A 21796-nucleotide genomic window follows, 5' to 3' on the forward strand; every position below is an offset into this window, starting at 1 on the left:
TGTAAATCAATCAAAACGTGACAGTGTATTTATCATAAATACAATTACCGAATCAAAGCAAATGTCATAAAGGCCACACCTAGCTTAGGACAAACAAAAAAAAATTCTGGTCTCTGGTCAGCGCACTCATCAATTTTGACCCTCAAGTGTCAACATTTATTTTTTTCAATTACGTTGGAAGTTTGTTTTTGTTTAACAACACCACTAGAGCACATTGATTAATTAATCATCGGATATTTGATGTCAAACATTTGGTTATTCTGACACGTAGTCATTACAGGAAACCCGTTACATTTTTTAAAGCAGCAAGGGATCTTTTATATGCACTTTCCCCACACACAGGATAGCACATACCACAGCCTTTGATATACCAGTCGTGGTGCACTGGCTGGAATGAGAAATAGCCCAATGGATCCACCAATGGGGATCGATCCCAAACCGACAGCTTTACCACTGACCTTCCTGCACTCAGAAAAGACAAAAGTCAAAAGACAAAAGTCAAAAAGACAAAAAGACAAAAGTCAAAAAGACAAAAGACAAAAAGACAAAAGTCAAAAAGACAAAAAGACAAAAGTCAAAAGACAAAAAGACAAAAGTCAAAAGTCAAAAAGACAAGTCAAAAGTCAAAAGACAAAAAGACAAAAGTCAAAAGACAAAAAGACAAAAGACAAAAGTCAAAAGCCAAAGACAAAAGACAAAAGTCAAAAGACAAAAAGACAAAAGTCAAAAGACAAAAAGACAAAAGTCAAAAGACAAAAGTCAAAAGACAAAAAGACAAAAAGACAAAAGTCAAAAGGACAAAAAGACAAAAGTCAAAAGACAAAAGTCCCCATTGTGTCGAGATTAGTGACATCGAACACACTGTTATTCACTTTAGCGAGGTGATGTTCTGTAATTACGATATTTAAAACCAGAAAATTAAAAATGTCCGGTTTTGAGGGAATTCCAGTTTATTGAGGTTCTGGTTTTAAGGGGTTTCACTGTATATATAATTGTATAACATTCAGACCCCCCCCCCCCCCTTCCCACCATCTGAAGCTAGCAGTAAAATAATAAGTAAATTAATACGACAGTCATAGTGACTGCTTATCATTCATTTGTGAAAATACATGCAACAACCCACAGTAGCAGGGCATCAAGAAGGAAGAAGAAGAAAGGAATGTTTTATTTAACGACGCACTCAACACATTTTATTTACAGATATATGGTGTCAGACATATGGTTAAGGACCACACAGATATTGAGAGAGAAAACCTGCTGTCGCCATTTCATGGCCTACTCTTTCCGATTAGCAGCAAGGGATCTTTTATTTGCGCTTTCCCACAGGCAGGATAGCACAAACCATGGCTTTTGTTGAACCAGTTATGGATCACTGGTCGGTGCAAGTGGTTTACACCTACCCATTGAGCCTTGCGGAGCACTCACTCAGGGTTTGGAGTCGGTATCTGGATTAAAAATCCCATGCCTCGACTGGGATCCGAACCCAGTACCTACCAGCCTGTAGACCGATGGCCTAACCACGACGCCACCGAGGCCGATATCTAAAATTAAGGCCCGAGTAGACTTTCAAGTTATTTCACTTTCTTACACATCCTTTGAAAACCATCTTTGAAATGTTATAATTGTATATAAAGAGGAAAATTATTATTAAATAGGATAAAAGCTATTAAATATTAAATATATAATATACCAATACATATTGTTTAATACAATAATAATAATAATAATAAAAACAACAACACAACTTTAAAAAACAAACAAAAACGAAACAGTTAAAAAAAAAACTGTTTATCCTGTGTTTTATTGATAATTTATAACTATAGTGTTCATTATCATTTAATTTTGATACCCAATAACCGATGTGCTTTTTGTGTAACTAATTACAGATCTGAGGCCTAATTCACAAAGCTCTCTTAGGGTCTGCTAGACAACAAAGCATCCTCTTTGCAAGTCTTTTAGCACTGCCCTAAGAGATCGCAAAGTTGCAAGAGTTTAGTGAATTAGGCCCCTGTTCCTCATGTTATGTACTATAATTCAAATCATGTTTACTGAACATTTTGCTCCTCATCTTATGAACTATAATTCAAAACCATGTTTTATTATTCCATTTATTTTATGTACTATAACTCAAAATCATGTTGTTTTACAGATTGGTTCCTCATGTTGTGTACTATAATTTAAAATCATGTTGTTTTACAGATTGGTTCCTCATGTTGTGTACTATAATTCAAAATCATACATGTTGTTTTACAAAACATTTTGTTGCTCATGTTGCATACTACAATTCAAAAACACACTATCATGGTGTCTACTATACTCAGGGAACGTTTTGTTAAGTATCATGTTGCGATTTGCTATGCAAGTTTCACCGGCCTCAGTGGTGCAGTGGTTAAGCCATCGGACTACAGGCTGGTAGATATAGAGTTCGCAGCCCGGTACCGGCTCCAACCCAGAGCGAGTTCTTAAGGGCTCAATGGGTAGGTGTAAGGCCATTACACCCTCTTCTCTCTCACTAACCACTAACCAACTAACAACTAACCCACTGTGCTGGACAGACAGCCCAGACAGCTGAGGTGTGTGCCCAGGACAGCGTGTTTGAACCTTAATTGGAGATAAGCACGGAGATCACTACACAATTTTAAAACATTAAACAGTAGTTGATAATCAATTTTCATCTGACTAGAAATATTGCTGATCGAGATTTTGAAAACAAAAGGTTCACCGATAGATACTATATTGGCAGTCGGGATTTAATACTGGAGCTGGGCACCCACACGGTCTATGAATCGTGTTATGGGGCAACAGGCAAATATAAAAGATGGTGTGAAGGAAAAAAGAAAGAAACATGACTTGGACAATGGGTAGATGATGCTATTGTTGCAGTGTTCAGTTAAAAAAACATGTGATCGGGTTAGGGAGTGTGTGTGTGTGTGAGGGGGGGGGGGGGGGGGGGGGGGCACACATGATACTATAATATAAAACTGCTGTAAAGTTAGTGTTCTGTTACTTAACAAATTTACTATAAATTAGAACATTTGCCCCTCCTGTTAGGCGTGTGCTACAACAGCTTGTTCTGAATGTGCACGTAAAGCCCTATGACCTGACCTGACCTCCTATTATAATGCATAACCAGAACATTTGCTCTTCCTGTTATAATGCATAACCAGAACATTTGCCCTTCCTGTTATAATGTGTAACAAGAACATTTGCCCCTCCTGTTATAATGCATAGCCAGAACATTTGCCCCTCCTGTTATAATGCATAGCCAGAACATTTGCCCCTCCTGTTATAATGCATAGCCAGAACATTTACCCCTCCTGTTATAATACATAGCCAGAACATTTACCCCTCCTGTTATAATGCATAAACAAAACATTTGCCCCTCCTGTAATTCCAAACGTTGGTGTTGCATTTGTCTATGTGGAGCAGTGCCATGACGTACCGGAACCTGTTTCAAACATTCAGCATGCAAGGCATGGACCAGTGCTGATATTAGCAGGCAGGGAGAATACACATACATGTGTTAATGATTTAAGGGGTGCAATGGTTGACATGTAGTTATTAGCTGTAAGTGTATTTAGTGTTTTAGGTGTTGTTACAATATTAAATGCAGCTGTGTTTCACGGTCCATTTGTCCTCCTGTCCATCCATCCATCCATCCATAAATCCATCCATTGTTCCATCCATAAACCAATTCATTCATCCATCCATCCATTCAAAAATTTGTAGCCAAATTTAAGTTTCAACTAGCCATCCATCCATCCATACATTAACACCCATCCATCTATCATTGACTGTGCATCCATCCGTTCATCTATCCATTAATCAAATCATCCATCCATTCATCACTGTCCAACCATCATTGTCCAACCATCCATCCATCAATCACTCTCCATCCATCCATCACTGTCCATCCATCCATTACTGTCCATCCATCCATCCATCCATCACTGTCCATCCATACATCACTGTCCACCCATCCATTACTGTCCATCCATCCATACACCACTGTCCATCCATCCATCCATCACTGTCCATCCATCCATTACTGTCCATCCATCCATACATCACTGTCCATCCATCTATACATCACTGTCCATCCATCCATTACTGTCCATCCATCCATACATACATCACTGTCCATCCATCTATACATCACTGTCCATCCATCCATTACTGTCCATTCACCCATCCATTACTATCCATCCATCCATCACTGTCCATCCATCCATCACTCTATCCATCCATCACTCTCCATCCATCCATCTATCACTCTATCCATCCATCACTCTCCATCCATCCATCTATCACTGTCCATCCATCTATCCACCCATGTCAATCCACCAATCACTGTCCATCCATCCATCCATCCATCCATGTCCATCCATCCATCCATCCATCCATGAAGTTAATGAGTGAGGGATAGGAAAGTTTTTTCAAACAATAAAGGGAATGTATAAAAGGTTCATCAACTTACCACCAATTCAGACTTTGAAAATAAATAAAATATCAATGTGCAAGTAGAGTAAGAATCAGTATCGGATTATGTATCTCTGTATGCAGAGATAAAAAAACCAAAATATAAATAGCACCAGGAAGCAAACTGGGAGGAATTGTGGCACAATTCATTTAAAGGGCCAATCTTGAGTTTGATACGTTGTAACACGTTTACAACTAAGAGATCCTTTTTGATGAATAAATTTACATATTTAAGACATTTTCCTCTTTAGTATTAGAGAATACTAAACGAGCTACAGTATGGTATTGCTGAGTAGCGAGTTGGGTATTCTATTTATTACCCATTTTTAATATTTATCATTTTACAAAAGATTTAAAAAAAATACTGTTGTTGAAAATAAGTTTGCAAGTTGAAAACAAGAGGCAGCATTGCATCATAGCTGTGACATACGTATCACTGATGACGTAAGTTAGTTGTTGACATGACTTCCACCAAGTAAACTATTCTTACACACACAATTAGTGAGGCACTGTTTATGACATCAAAACATATCTAGGGAAACAAATATTTGTTTCTTTTCCCTCTTCTCTCTGCCCATATGGGTAATAATATCACTCTATATAAACAAGGTATTCCTTCTTCTAATGTTTGTAGAGGCCCAAACCAGATTTTACCTTTTAATAATTTCATATGTATGAAAAAATATGATTATATAATAAAATGAAAAGTGACTGCTACACAAAGTCACAGAGAGGAAACCCGCTACATATTTCCATTAGTAGCAAGGGATTTCTTATATACACAGACAGGGTAGTACATACCACAGCCTTTGATATATCAATTGTAGTGCACTGGCTGGAACGAGAAATAACCCAATGGGCCCAATGGCACAGGGATAGATCCTAGACTGATCATGCATCAAGCGAGCGCTTTACCACCGGGCTACGTCTCGCCCCTCACAGAGAGAAAACCCGCTACATTTTTCCATTAGTAGCAAGGGATCTCTTATATACACCATCCAACAGACAGGGTATTACATACCACAGCCTTTGATATATCAATCGTAGTGCACTGGCTGGAATGAGAAATAACCCAATGGGCCCAATGGCACAGGGATAGATCCTAGACTGATCATGCATCAAGTGAGCGCTTTACCACTGGGCTACGTCCAAACCCCAAGCCTGTATTGTGTGAGGAAGCTAACCGCTAACCGTGTTACTGATATATTCAATCTCACATTACTGACATTCAGTACTATATTATTATCTGTATACGTCATACAGACATTACAATAACAATAGTGACACTGATATGGGGTCTACATCACCATATATGGGTGGGATTTAGCTCAGTTGGTTGACCACTCGCCTGAAATGCTTGTGGTCGCAGGATCGAACCACCTTGGTGGATCCGTTCAACTAATTTAACACATGGGTGTCCGGTTCAGAGGACTTTCACTCTATTATACAGTGTTCGAGATTAAAATTTTCTGGCAGTATCCCAGTTGGATACTAACATTTCAAAATCTGGTATCCCATCTGAGAATTTAGTATTATATGGTATCACAGTGGGATACTGGGTTCTTGAAGTCTGGTATCCAAAATTAAATTCTGGTATCCCCGGGATATCAGGATACCGTTAATCTTGAACACTGTTATATACTGAATGGGGGCCAGACATAGTCCAGTGGTAAAGCGCTCATCTGATGCATGGTCGGTCTAGGATCAATGCTCGTCGGTGGGCCCATTAGGCTATTTCTTGCTCCAGCCAGTGCACCACAATTGGTCAAAGGCCGTGGTATGTGCTTTCCTGTTTGTGGTAAAGTGCATATGAACGATCCCTTGCTACTAATAAATTTTTTTTTAGCGGGTTTACTCTCTAAGACTATATGTCAGAATTACCAAATATTTGATATCCAATAGCCGATGATTAAAAAATTAATGTGCTCTAGTGGTGTCATTAAACAAAAGAAACAAACAAAAATCATACATACATTATGATATCAATAGTGACTGACATGTGGTCTACACATAATGTATTCTCTTAATTCTCTATCAGACATAAATTGTACTTTATTAACAAGACAAAATGTGTGCACACCCGTTGGTGAGAACAATATTTCGTTATTTTTTATAACACATACTTGTTAACACATATATGTGCGATAACATTTTACAGACATACGACTGGCTGCACCTAGGTGATGACCAGGTCACCAATGCCATACCATCCAATGGAAAATCATGGTAAAAATTGACTTGTCTGTGATGCACAAGTTAACTTTAAGTGCTAGGGTTGTACAGTGTACAATTTTGAGGCAAGTCCGGGAGCCCGAGGCTCGCAAAAATCATGCAGGACTCTCTAGCTTGGCCAGCATACGAGCATACATGGCTCGTAAAAATCATGTAGGACTCTCTAGTTTGGCTAGCATACGAGCATACATGGTTCGTAAAAATCATGTGGGACTTTCTAGTTTGACTAGCATACGAGCATACATGGCTCATAAAAATCATGTAGGACTCTCTAGCTTGGCTAGCATACGAGCATGATTGGCTCATAAACATATTTGTACAAATTACCTTGATTCATCGAAATGACATAGTCATCATACATGGTTTTATGTAAAACATTTAGTGTATCGTCTGTTCTACTGAAGACACATGGTAGGGCTCACTGGTTTGGTGGCGGGCTCTCCCACATTTGCAAACAGGGAGTCCTTATGACACTTAAATTTTTTAAACCCAAATCGCACACTGGGTCATACATACATGTAGGTGTAGTTGGAAAAGGCTTTGAAATTTATTTTAAAACTGTTTTACCTTTACTACATTTGTGTCTGTTTATCTTAAAACTTTCGCTCATTGGATACGTTTTTAAACAACTTGTAAGATAAACAGTATCTAACATCTGCTCATATAGTATTCTATATATTATCCTTTTACCTTCATGCAGGGCAGCACATACCACCTTTGGTGTTAAAACAACTACATACGTGTACAGCACAACAAACTATATACAAAGACATCTCACAAACATTAAAAATGTATAATAAACCGTGTAACTAAAATCCACACCATTGTTATTCCATCCACATATTAATACCGCAAAGGAATAAAACCAAACCAAACACTAAAAAATAAAACTGGCTGGAAATTCTCCCTTTACGTCCATGAATATATATTCCACTAGTGCATATAACATTACAATGTATCTACCTTGATGTTTATAATGTACTGTACCCCCCCCCCCCCCCAACACACACACAGAGCTAATTACACTGTGTGGTCGCTGTGGTTTTATATAATTATATACTTTTTATTCTTAATGTAATTAATCATATTCATACACTTACCTTTTTTCCTCTCTAAGACTATATGTGATAATTACCAAATGACTGACATCCAATAGTCGATGATTAATAAATCAATGAGCTCTAGTGGTGTCGTTAAACAGGCAACATTAAAACAGACATTTACCTTTAATGTGCTGGGGTGTCATAAAACATTCGTTCGTTCATTCATTCATTCATTCATTCATTCATTCATTCATTCATTCATTCATTCATTCATTCATTCATTCATTCATTCAAGGGACAGACCCTAGTTTATAAACACTAAGAAATATTTTTCACTATTAGAGCTATTTTTGACAACTGAAATTAAACTTTACTTAAATATATTTTATTGTTTAGATTATCCATTTCCATACAACCAAAGTTTTTTTGGTCATCCTGGTGTTTCTAATACCACAAGATGTATTTTTTTATATTTTTAAAAATGCATGTGCATCTGAAAAGTAACAGTTATGGAGTTGAGTTTTAGTCTATTTTTAATGATATTTCACCATTTCAATGTCACAGACTCTTGTTATCCAAATGTGTTACAGGTTTGTAACTTAACCAAACTTAGTGTCCATTTTTACGTGTTAAAACTAGGATCTGAGCCTTTACGGTAAGGTAATCTGTACAATATCATGTAGTTAGTAACTGATAATTAAAAAAAAATGAAGATCGAACCAGAGTTGGACCTCATCATTTTAGCCACCCATTCTTTTCATGCTAAAGGGAGATAACAGATGAATGTCTCCCTTTGAAATTTGATCAAATGATCCAAACCAAGCATTATAACCTGTTCCACTAATTATAATAAAATATCTTAGGCTAAAACTATTGTCTGCAAGGAGGTTTTTACCAGGTGCAGTTATCAATACTGTTAAAGAAATAAATGTTTTATTTAATGACGCACTCAACACGTTTTGTTTACGGTTATATGGCATCAGACATATGGTTAAGGACCACACAGATACTGAGAGTAGAAACCTGCTGTCGTCACTTCATGGGCTACTCTTTTCGATTAGCAGCAAGGGATCTTTTACATGCACCATCCTACAGACAGGGTAGTACATGTATACCACAGCCTTTGATAGACCAGTCGTGGTGCACTGGCTGGAACGAGAAATAGCCCAATGGGCCCACTGGCGGGGATCGATCCTAGACTGACTGCGCATCAAGGAGCGCTTTACCACTGGGTTACGTCCCACCCCTTGATTGATTGATCCAAACCAATCATTATAACCTGATCCACTAATTATAATGTATCTTAAGCTAAAACTATTGTCTACAAAGAAATTTTTACCATGTACAGTTACTGATACTGATAAAAGAAGGAAGACTTGGGATTGTTTTAATGCTAAAGGGAGATAACTGATGAATGTCTCCCATTGAAAGTTAATCATTTGATTGAAACCAGTCATTGGCTAAACATATTGTTTGCATGCAGGTTGTTATCACTTACAATTACCAGTGATGAAAAATAAATGAAGACTGAACTGGAGTTCGACTTAATCCTTACAGCCCCCCATTGCTTACATACTAAAGGGAGATAACTGATGACTATCTCCTATTGCCGTTGGCGAGCCCATTGTGCTATTTCTCGTTCCAGCCAGTGCACCATGACCGGTATATCAAAGGTCGTGGTATGTGCTATCCTGTCTATGGGATGGTGCATATAAAAGACTGCTTGCTACTAGGGACGTGATGTAGCCCAGTGGTAAAGTGTATACTTGATGTGTGGTAGGTTTGGGATCGATCCCCGTCAGTGGGCCCATTGTGCTATTTCTCATTCCAGCCATTGCACCATGACCGGTATATCAAAGGTTGTGGTATGTGCTATCCTGTCTGTAGGATGATGCATATAAAAGATCCATTAACGACTCAATGGGTAGGTGTAAAACCACTACACCCTCTTTTTTCTCACTAACCACTAACAACTAACCCACTGTCCTACACAGACAGTCGAGATAGCTGAGATGTGTGCCCAGGACAGCGTGTTTGAACCTTAATTTGATATAAGTATAAAAATAAGTCAAAATAAATGAATGTGCCTATATCCAAAAGAGGTTCAGTCACGTCCAGTGGCTGGGTGTCGGACAGAAGGTATTTAATTTAAAGCCGCACACCCTAGTTCCATCCAGCGAAAATAAATTATAATTTAGTTAATCTACAAACCTGTAACACACTTAGATCACGTTTTTATCAAATGGAGTGAAAAAGCAGATTTTATATCGATAAATACCATGGGAATCCCCATGTCCCAATTGCTTGAAATAATTTCGAAAGTTAGTATTCTGATGTCACCGGTAGAAGCACAACAATGCCTACATCACGACAAATTTCACAGACTTGGGGTGCGTTCGTTTCACCTCTCCTGGACATGTTCCAACTGTTCTGTCCTGGTTGTATTCCCTCTCCAGATATCGTAAGACTTAGCAAAATTATTGGTTTTAAGGGTTTGTAACATTTTGTATTGAGACACTTACTTGTCTGAACTTTATTGTTACTGAAAATGTTCATGAACTGTGAAGAAAAATCTCACAAATGAACAACAACAAATCGGATGTTTATTGCGCGAACCGTGCATGAGAAAACAAACCGAACCAAAATGATAACGGTCACGTGATATACCAACGTCTGTGACATTAAAAATAGACTGGACCTCGCTTGCTTAACAGTTTTTTCTCGACAACACGTTTTGTGAAAAAATGCAAAAAATGCATTTCGTGGTTTTACAAACATCAGGATTACCAAAAAACACTTCAGGTGAATGGAAATGTTTATTCTAAATAATAAAATGTAAGTAAAGTGCAATTTTAATTGTGAAAAATGGGGTTTAATAGTGAAAAACAACGCCGTAAAGGTTAACAAATAAATGTAACTAGGGTGTGTCCCTTTAAGAGGACAATTTTGAACTTCTAGTTTTACTGATAAAGAATTTTTTTTATATCCCAGCCAGGGCCACCCCACTGGTATATCAAAGGCTGTGGTATGTACTGTCCTGTCTGTGGGATGGTGCATATAAAAGATCCTTACTACTAATGAAAAATGTATCAAGTTTCCTCTAAGACTTTGTGTTAAAATTCACCAAGTTTACATCAATGTGCTCTAGTGGTGCTGTTAAACAAAACAAACTGTTAACTTTGTGATACTACAATCTACTTTCTATATATGAAGAGTTCAGGCGCAAAACAAACTGTTAACTTAGTGATACTACAATCTACTTTCTATATATGAAGAGTTCAGGCGCAAAACAAACTGTTAACTTTGTGATACTACAATCTACTTTCTATATATGAAGAGTTCAGGCGCAAAACAAACTGTTAACTTTGTGATACCACAATCTACTTTCTATATATGAAGAGTTCAGGCGCAAAACAAACTGTTAACTTTGTGATACCACAATCTACTTTCTATATATGAAGAGTTCAGGCGCAAAACAAACTGTTAACTTTGTGATACCACAATCTACTTTCTATATATGAAGAGTTCAGGCGCAAAACAAACTGTTAACTTTGTGATACCACAATCTACTTTCTATATATGAAGAGTTCAGGCGCAAAACAAACTGTTAACTTTGTGATACTACAATCTACTTTCTATATATGAAGAGTTCAGGCGCAAAACAAACTGTTAACTTTGTGATACTACAATCTACTTTCTATATATGAAGAGTTCAGGCGCAAAACAAACTGTTAACTTTGTGATACTACAATCTACATTCATATATGAAGAGTTCAGGCGCAAAACAAACTGTTAACTTTGTGATACTACAATCTACTTTCTATATATGAAGAGTTCAGGCGCAAAACAAACTGTTAACTTTGTGATACTACAATCTACTTTCTATATATGAAGAGTTCAGGCGCAAAACAAACTGTTAACTTAGTGATACTACAATCTACTTTCTATATATGAAGAGTTCAGGCGCAAAACGCTATATAAACCATTTTCTTTCTTGTTTTTAGTTAAAGCCATTATTGTATGTCAGTAAGGGTTAATCGTAGGCCCGCTGATTTGCCGCAAAATGCGATTGATCCTTATGAAATTGTATTGGGTAAATCCCATTTTAGATCAAAACGCAACATACGCCAATTAAAAAAAATCACTTTTACTGAAAATTAAAAAAATGGATATATCGCATTTTGCGCTGAAACTCTTCATATATACACCACCTATCACTGTTAAGAATTAGCAAAAAATGTTGGGTTTGGGTTGGGATGACCAAGGGACTGTACATGTACATTAATATTGTAAACACCAAAATTCCAAATTAATAAATAATAATGCCAAACCAATAAACAATATACCTAAATAACAGATAACATCAACAATCCAAAATACCGTCAACAATTACACTACGAAAATAAGCTTCACTCAATCACAGGTAAACAAAAAAACCCTACTCTTGCTGTTCACTTCACTATACATGTATGTAACAATATTAATATGAATACTGTATGTAACAATATTAATATGAATACTGTATGTAACAATATTAATATGAATACTGTATGTAACAATATTAATATGAATACTGTATGTAACAATATTAATATGAATACTGTATGTTAATTTAGGATGCAGAAATGTCTGAAATTATTTTCTGGTTCTCCAATAAAAGGTTAATAATAAATAAAAATGTTTTATTTTAAAAAAGAAAATTAAGGGGATGCCAAAACCTAACAATGATACGTGTACCTTTTGAGTGTGTTTTTTAGTACCCCGACGAAAGCTAAAGCGCTGGAAACGAAAGCAATTATACACCAATAATAGCTTAATACAGAGTTATATCAAAACATTTTGTTAAAAGATAAATTAAATACTGTTAAGTTCTATTGTTCACAGTTTTAATGCTGGAGCTCTACTATGTAAAATGGGGACAACCCTCCCAAATTATCTCAAAACAATAATGCTTACCGGTAATAAGACAAACTATTAACATAAAATGACGTCTTCACATACAATGTTCCCTGACAATGTTCCCTGACGATGTAAGTTTTACGTTCATTGAGAAATGAACAAATTCCCATTGCTACAACTGGACCAGTGTTACATTGTAATGACTGTAACAGAAATTTTATTATTTTTATATAAATTTTGTACTACAGATCATGACTGACATGTTAAACATCCCATGAAGAGTTATCAAGTAAATGTTAATAAACACTAAGAGAATCTGACAAAGCTCATTGAAAGACAAAATATTTCCAGATATACTGAGAGTAACAAATGATATCCGAGGGTAGCTTGTCCAAACACTATAAAGAACAGCAAAATGGCAATGTAAACTTTCAGGAAACATCCACTCTTAGAAATGATCTGTAATCTTTTTTCCAAATGCAAACACTCATTTGGTCAATAGTCCATGCTACATTTGTAGGTACAGGTAACAAAACAGCAAAAGACTACATTTAGCACAAAATAACGGCTGTTGCAAGCGAAGCTGAAAATCAGCTGACTCTGGTATTAAGAGTGGGCCATCTCCATCTCTCACTGTCAACTGTTCAAAAACATATTTTGTGTATCATTCTTAATCTGTGGCTGTTTTGGGGTTTTTGGGGGGTTTAAAACAAGAGCTTAGCAGTTTATGCACAAGCATTAAATAGTGGCATAGCAAATTATTCTTAAAATGTAACAGATGGCAGCTCTGCAATCCCATCAGATATATGGACCCTGTCAAAAACAAACCTTGAAAAATTCACGTAATATGCAATAAACATGTATTAAAGCAATTCAACTTGTAATTTGTATGAAGCTGGATTAAGCAAAAGATAACGAAAACTTCATTAATAGAAATGTCAAATGAATAAACTGTAATGAAATATCACCCAAATAAATTACAATCTAAGCCGATTACCTCGTAACATCTCTTATTAGGAGCGGAAAGCTCAAAACAGAAATTCTTTTTTGCAGCGTCTTTCACTTTATCCGGCGCTGGTTTAAACTCGTATCCTGAAACAGAGAACACAGTTATTACAGGCGGGAAGGAAGAAAGGAAATGTTTTATTTAACGACGCACTCAACACATTTTATTTACAGTTATATGACGTCGGACATATGATTAAGGACCACACAGATATTGAGACTGGAAACCCGCTGTCGCCACTTCATGGACTACTCTTTTCGATTAGCAGCAAGGGATCTTTTATATGCACCATCCCATAGACAGGATAGCACATACCACGGCCTTTGATGTACCAATCATGGTGCACTGGCTGGAGCGAGAAATAGCCCAATGGGCCAACTGACAGGGATCGATCCCAAAGCGACCGCGCATCAAGCGAGTGCTCTACCACTGGGCTATGTTATTATTAGGGGCGGGATCCAGCTGACTCACTCACCTGATACGCTTTGGTCGTAGGATCAAAAAAGTAAAGTTTGTTTTATTTAACAACGCCACTAGAGCACATTGATTTTTTATCTTATCATCGGCTATTGGACGTCAAACATATGGTCATTCTGACACTGTTTTTTTTAGAGGAAACCCGCTGTTGCCACATAGGCTACTCTTTTACGACAGGCAGCAAGAGATCTTTTATTTGCACTTCCCACAGGCAGGATAGAACAAACCATGGCCTTTGTTGAACCAGTTATGGATCACTGGTCGGTGCAAGTGGTTTACACCTACCCACTGAGCCTTGCGGTCGTAGGATCGAATCCCCTTGGTGGACGCATTCTCCGATTGTTTTTACCACCCTCTCCAAACCAGTTCCCTCAATCCAGAAAATTTGCATAAACCATTTATGGGTTATGAAAAAACAAATTCAGGTAAGCCATTTTGTTTTTACTTAAGGCCAAAAAAATAAATAGGTGTGTTTCCGATTGCATCCTCCCAAAAATTAGGGTAGGTAGGTAGGGTTTTTTTTTTTTTTTTTTTTTTTTTTTTTTTTTTTTTTTTTAATTGAATACTATCATAATAATAATAATAATAATAATAATAATAATTATTATTATTATTATTTATCATCATTATCATTACTGTTGTCGTTGTTGTAGTAGTAGTAGTAGTAGTAGTAGTAGTATTGGTATGCACTGTTTGTGTATTTCCTTAAATTAATGGGACATTTGTATTAATTTTGTTGTCCTTAATTTAAATACTGTATGCAAACATTTGAGATGCATTAATAATAAGACCTGTTGAGTTAAGTGAAGACGAGAATTACGCTCAATTGATACGATTATATTTAATCAAAATAACCTGTACCAAGGCTATGTTCGTACATTCGGTTACTTCCGTGACTGACCAAGCTGTTCGGTGGTAGCTAATCAGGGGAAGGAACTCTATTACAAAAGCTTTTCCATAATTTCTCGATGTTTTTCGGAAGGGAATTACATGTGCAAAATGTATCATATAATAGTACGTAAACAATGTGCAAGGAAGGAGATACTCTTGTTTGGTGATGTTGTCCTCTTTTATTTTTACTTCTTTTTTTTATTTCTTTTTTTTTTATTTCTTTTTTTTTTATAATTTTTTTTTTCATTTTTTTTTTTCATTTTAAGAGAGAAAAAAATTAGGATCGGGGGGTAAAACTAGGGACGGTCGGTCGACCGGAAACACACCTATTTTTTTGTTTGGCCTAACCCATCATGAACATGTAAATGATGACATAAATTCAATGCGCAAAAAAAAAAAAAAAAAATTATGTAAAACTATACTTACACGATCGATGTGCGAACGAAACTACCACTATTGCAATATTCAGAGGAAGTATGGCATTTTGTACTTTTTACTGGTTAATTTGTGCCGCACTGTAACTTGATAATGCTAATATATTACAGTGTAGATAAATTTAAAAAAAAGCCATTTACAAATATTGGTAATCAAATTTTCACGAAACAAGCATAGGTTAAAGACTGGTTTTTTTATTAATAACATGTTAATTTAGCATTAAATTGCCAAATGTTCATTTATGATTTGAGAAACAGGTTACTCTTCTCTTTAGAGATGTAAAGATGTTCGCAACGTCATTAGTATTGTCCTGATCAAATGATGTCTACTAAATAACACAACACGGCGAGACGTAGCCCACTGATAAAGAGTTGCTTGATGTGCGGTCGGTCTAGGATCAATCCCCGTCGATGGACCCTTCTCATTCCAGCCAGTGCTCCACAACTGGTGTAACAAAGGCCGTGGTATGTACCATCCTGTCTGTGGGATGGTGCATATAAAAGATCCCTTGCTGCTAATCGAAAAGAGTAGCCCATGAAGTGGCGACAGCAGGTTTCCTCTCTCAATATCTGCATGGTCCTTAACCATATGTCAGATGCCATATAACCGTAAATAAAATGTGTTGAGTGTGTTGTTAATGTTAAATAAAACATTTTCCTTCCTTCCTTCAAATAACACAACGTGTATTTCGATAGCTGCTGATCCGATTGACCTCAGGGCTGACAATTCAGAACAGATATATTGCCACTACACCCAGCCATCACAGCAATTTTATACTGGGATATGTTCCTATAATAAGTAGTTAATAATTTCCAGTATGTCCTTAAGTTTAAAGTTCGTTTTGTTTAACAACACTGCTGGAGCACATTTTACATTAAAAACATTATTTATGTAGAGGGGATGATTTTCTGCAATCACAGAAAAATGGACGAAATCACAAAATTCAGTAAATAGAATAGAATTCCCAATATTATAGATTTTAATCTTTTGCTATAATTGTTTTCATCGATCATACATTTAAAAAGAAGAAAGAAAAAAAGTTTGCTATATGCTAAAAAAAAAACAAATATGGAGAAAGCAACCTGACCTCAAACAACGACCCTTGAGGTCAAGTTATGTAGAAAAGAAAACAGTCTTTTCCTTTTATTTTTAAGAAAAACAAGGGGTGGGATGTAGCCCAGTGGTAAAACGCTCGCTTGATGCATGGCCGGTCTAGGATCGATCCCCATTGGCTATTTCTCGTTCAAGCCAGTGCACCATGACTGGTATATCTAAGGCTGTGGTATGTGCCATCCTGTCTGTGGGATGGTGCACATAAAAGATCCCTTGCCACTATTGGAAAAATGTTGCAGGCTTCCTCTCTAAGACTACATGTAAAAATTACTATATGTTTGACATCCAATAGTCAATGATTAATAAATCAACGTGCTCTAGTGGTGTCGTTAAAAAAACAAACACACTTTAAGAAAGACCAATCTAGATGCTGTGCTGAGGATATTTACCAACAAGAGAAAAGGCACCACACTGTTTTTTGTCGGTTGGTTTCTCGTAGTAGTAGAAGACATTCTTTTGTATGGCGCAGTAACGCTTCTGACTTTGTTTAAACAGAGTGACTGGAACGTGAAGCTCTGAAAGAAAAAAACAACCATTTAGCAAGTCTTACTATAGAAATACGTCCTCTTCCGTGCACATTTCATCTTATTTTCATGCTTATATCCAATTAAGGTTCAAGCACACTGTTCTGGACACACACACACACCTCAGCTATCTGGGCTGTCTGTGCAGGACAGTGGGTTAGTTGTTAGTGATTAGTGGTTAGTGAGAGAGAGAAGAGGGTGTAGTGGTCTTACACCTACCCATTGAGTCGTTAAAATTCACTCTGGGTGGGTTCCGGTACTGGGCTGCGAACCCAGTACCTACCCAGTACCTATTGTCTTTCATATTAAAGTGATATGTAAATATTTTGTGAATATCTATTTAATGATACTCTAGCATTTACTTGTTTGGGCTCTCATTGATGTACAAGGTGATGTTTACTCTTGAAATTAAAAGAAACATGTCAGTAAACAGGTGATTTGTGCACTTTTTGGGAATAGACTATAAACTTTTTTTATTATTGACATATGTCAATTTCATTGCTGTTGCAATATGTGAGGGACTGTCTCTGATGACACTTTACCTTTAAATATGCTGATCATAATTAATAATTTATGCTGCAATTCAAAATCCTCAGTTAACTTGCAGTTTTAAATTAAAGGTTTATTTAAGGGTAAATGAAATTGATGCATGTCATCAAAATGTGTTATAGTCTGTTCCAATAAAGTGCACAAATCACCTGTTTATACTGACATCTTTCTTTTAATTTCAAGAGTAAATTCCACCTTGTTCATCAATGAGAGCCCAAACAAGTAAATGCTAAATTGGGTAGAGTATCATTAAATAGATATTTACAAACTATTTACTTGTTAGTTTAATATGAAAGAAATAATTGACGAAAATCAGTTTTATTATATTTCCGACACTACTTTAGATGATAACCATGTCACCTATATCGACTTCGCTGAGATCGCATAGGGCAAAAAGCATGTAATTTTGTGCCAGCTGCCATTTTGACTTTTTATGGAATAATCTCCAAGAGGGGTGAAAGGATATGATTTAATGTAACAACGTCTTATCATGTTATGATATAAAAGCAAACGTGATGACGTCATATTAATGTTTTTATTAGTATTTTTTGTTTGTTTAAAGATACCACTAGAGATCATTGATTTTATATTAATTATGTCACATACTTTGGAGGCTTTCACCCCTCTTGAAGAGTCTTCCATAAAAAAACAAAATGGCAGATGGCAGAAAACTGCATGTATTTTGTCCTATGCTATCTCGGCGAAGTCGATACTGGCGACATCGTTACAGTCTCATATGTGGAATCTGTGTCACTGTAATGTGTCTGGACAAAATTTGGGGGAAATTTAACGGTAATTAAAGGTAGGAGAGTAATTTATCGTAGTTGTTAACAATTTGGTTCGGACTTTAGGTTACTCAAAGTGATCATATTAGTAGTGAAAAATCACATCAGGAGCAAAGGCTACAATTATAATAACTACATAAAGCATGATTGTCCAGCAATTAAGTGCACTGATTTATTCAACTAAAGTAACATTGCAACGTTCAACCAACCATTTCTTGCTGAACATTTGCAAACATATTTTGACTGGTTCCTGAAATGGCCATTCGGTTTAATGTGTAGTGTAAAAATCTGTCTTCCAAGACAAGCATTAGCGACAAACCACTGGCTAAACTTACTCCGGGAAAAAAACCTGTCCCATCTGCGCAGGTGCAACAGACTAAGCAGTGAACCAGCCCCAAGTTCAGCCAGCAAACGTTTCGCTAACGTTCGCAAAGTATTTGGTTCCCAATGTCACCATTTGGTTTATCGTGAAGCGCATAATGAAGTCTAGCATTTGCCAATAGTACTGCACACGGGTCAATCGTCAGTTTTACAGCGTGTGGCAATAGTAAAATAGTATTAATTTTTTAATTAAACCATAGAAGCCGAGCTATACATTCAGACAAGAACCAAGAAAATATGAACTGGAGTCTGAGCAACTGTGGCGAAAATAGATGTCGGAAATGCGGGTAGTAAACGTTGCATGCGACGCGTGACGCCTTGTTTTGCAACCACTGACCAGCCTTATGTCTGATGGCTTAACAACGACACCACCGAGGCCGGTTATTGTGCTCAACAAAGCTTGATATTTCCCCAAGTTCAAGAGCCAAATAACTGTGTCAAAAGTTAAATCGCCAGGAAAGTCAAATTGATCTGTAACTGTACATGTTAATGCTGCTTAAAATTACGCTTTTTTCTTTTTATTTAAGTTGTGTTGACATACACGCATTTGGGATTTGATAAGATATGAACTTTTTTAACATATGTGCCAATTCCAGTAAGGTTTCAGGCATGTCCATCCCGGGTCCTGTCTCTGGATAGCCAGGGACCTGACCCAGGACAGAAAATTGAGGACAATTTAGAATTTTACTTATTGATAAAAAAACCCTGTTTTTGTCACATAATTTCAAGCAGGCAGCTAATACTAATTTTAATTTTAATAATAACTCCTTACTTGCCTTTATGATGTTAATAAACAAGAGGCATGGAGAGGTGGTTGGAGTCTATTTAGGAATAGCTAGATGTCCAGTATTTACAGCCATTATTCCGAATCACTGTGTTTTCTTGACCACAATGTTTTTTCGGAAACAAACAGTAATTCATATCCCACAATTTCCTGGTTTTCTAGATTGGAAAAAGAGTTGTGACAAATTTATTATCAGATCAGCTATCAATTCCTTAAAATGACCGTGACGTTCTGCTATTGTTGTCAGGTGAAAATACTCACAGAAAACCACATTTTCAACTCAAAACTTCCAAGTAGATGTGTTACTCACAGAAAACCACATTTTCAACTCAAAACTCCCAAGTAGATGTGTTACTCACAGAAAAACACATTTTCAACTCAAAACTTCCAAGTAGATGTGTTACTCACAGAAAACCACATTTTCAACTCAAAACTTCCAAGTAGATGTGTTACTCACAGAAAAACACAAAAGTAAAATGCCCATTTTTATTCCTGATCAAAGCTATTTCCTCTCGTTTTATTATTTCCAGTCAGACACATGCAAAACGGCAGGAAGTATGAATGAGTAAATGTACTGTATGCTGTGTACAGGGTGTCAGCTTGTGTGACGTCGGACAAGATACATGTATATCACATGCAGTAGTCACAAGGTTAAACATGTACCGGTATGATGTTTGATGAGTTATTTTCAACATCTTGAACATATATTTTAACAAGAGTACCGGTGAGGTACATGATATGCCTGTCAGGAGTTTGATGGAAAACCATAGATATTAATGAATATGTTATGAGTATGATTCAGTTGTAATTATGTAAAATGTTTGCAATGGGATGGATGAACAGTTTGGTTTTCACCAACTACTGATGATACTGTATCCATTGGAGAATGCTGTCTGATTAATGAAGCTATTGTTCTTTATTAGAAAGGGAAATTTTGTTTAGCATGGGTACTCCAGTGACACACATATATAGGCAGTGTTCGAGATTAACGGTATCCCGATATCCCGGGGATACCAGAATTTAATTTTGGATACCAGACTTCAAGAACCCAGTATCCCACAGGGATGCCATATAATACTAAATTCTCAGGTGGGATACCAGATTTTGAAATGTTAGTATCCAACTGGGTTACTGGCCAAAATTTTTAATCTCGAACACTGATAGGAATACTGTTATGTGCAGTAAACCATGAAATGTAGGTCACACCACCATCCTAAGTTATTCTTACATGTGAAGTTTGATGGTCCTGTATGCAGATGTATGCAAGATGTGGTCCTGACAAGAAAAAGTTAACAGATGGACATACAGACGGACGGACAATGCCATACCATAATACGACCCATCATAGACAGGCTTATTGAAAATCACTCCTGCCCCCATTTCGACAAAGGTTTTGACACAAATCTAGCATTTATTTTATTATGGCTCTATTCAGATATTCACATTTTTCTGGAATTGTTCAGGAAACATTTTGAATTCAAAATGTTGATTAGTGGCATTTCTGGTCAATTGAAAATTGATTACCAACTGCCGTTTAATGTCTATAGATCACTGGTGTAGGAAGCAGAGGATGGGAGCTTTTCTTGATCCAATAGCAGCAGCAATGGTTTATATATATATATATATATATATATATATATATATATATATATATATATGCCCCCACCCCACTTTTTGACACCTTCCTACACCATTGTAAATTGTGTAGTGATCTCTAAAATGTGTGTAGCAAATCGCAACACGATACTCAACAAAATGTTCCCAGCTTTAGTCTAAGAAATCAAGTGCTCATTAATTTTGCAAGCGATTTAAACACACCAACCTTTCTTTCTCTTCTTCTCTAGATACCCACACTTGTCCGGGTTTTCCAAATCTTTGAAGGCCACCTCAGAATAATCTGAAATAACAGTAAAACATATTTAAATCCATTACTACCGAGTAAGAAAAAACAGTGATCACTTGCCTCAAGCAGCCACTTTGCTCCTTCCCAAATGATCCCAAATCGCTAACATACCTGTATTAAATGGCCACAGTAATCGTTTACTATTATATAAAAGGGATATTTTAACAACAGTGACATGCAAGGTGCAGCAAATAACCGATCTTCAAAACCTTCAATCCCGACATCGCTACTGTGTATCAATTAAGAAAGTGTGAAACTGGAAAGCATCTACATGTAGTTGCCTCTGCTAAGCTTG

At 36.6% G+C, this 21796-nt stretch overlaps 1 protein-coding gene across 3 annotated transcripts in view; it reads right to left on the reverse strand.

Moving 5' to 3' along the window:
- LOC121385646 (src kinase-associated phosphoprotein 2-like) overlaps positions 1-21796 on the reverse strand; it is a 49651-nt gene that overhangs the window by 14643 nt on the left and 13212 nt on the right. For 2 of the 3 annotated variants that reach the window (XM_041516406.1, XM_041516405.1), the window contains exons 4-7: positions 21421-21495; positions 16965-17090; positions 13651-13745; positions 4478-4489 (exon numbers count right to left, since the gene is read on the reverse strand). In XM_041516406.1, the coding sequence (XP_041372340.1) occupies positions 4478-4489; positions 13651-13745; positions 16965-17090; positions 21421-21495 (308 nt within the window). The remainder of the gene's footprint in view (positions 1-4477; positions 4490-13650; positions 13746-16964; positions 17091-21420; positions 21496-21796) is intronic. The other variant, XM_041516407.1, reaches the window with a different exon arrangement.

The sequence above is a fragment of the Gigantopelta aegis genome, chromosome 11 (genome assembly GCF_016097555.1).
Source record: "Gigantopelta aegis isolate Gae_Host chromosome 11, Gae_host_genome, whole genome shotgun sequence".
NCBI lineage: Eukaryota > Metazoa > Mollusca > Gastropoda > Neomphalida > Peltospiridae > Gigantopelta > Gigantopelta aegis.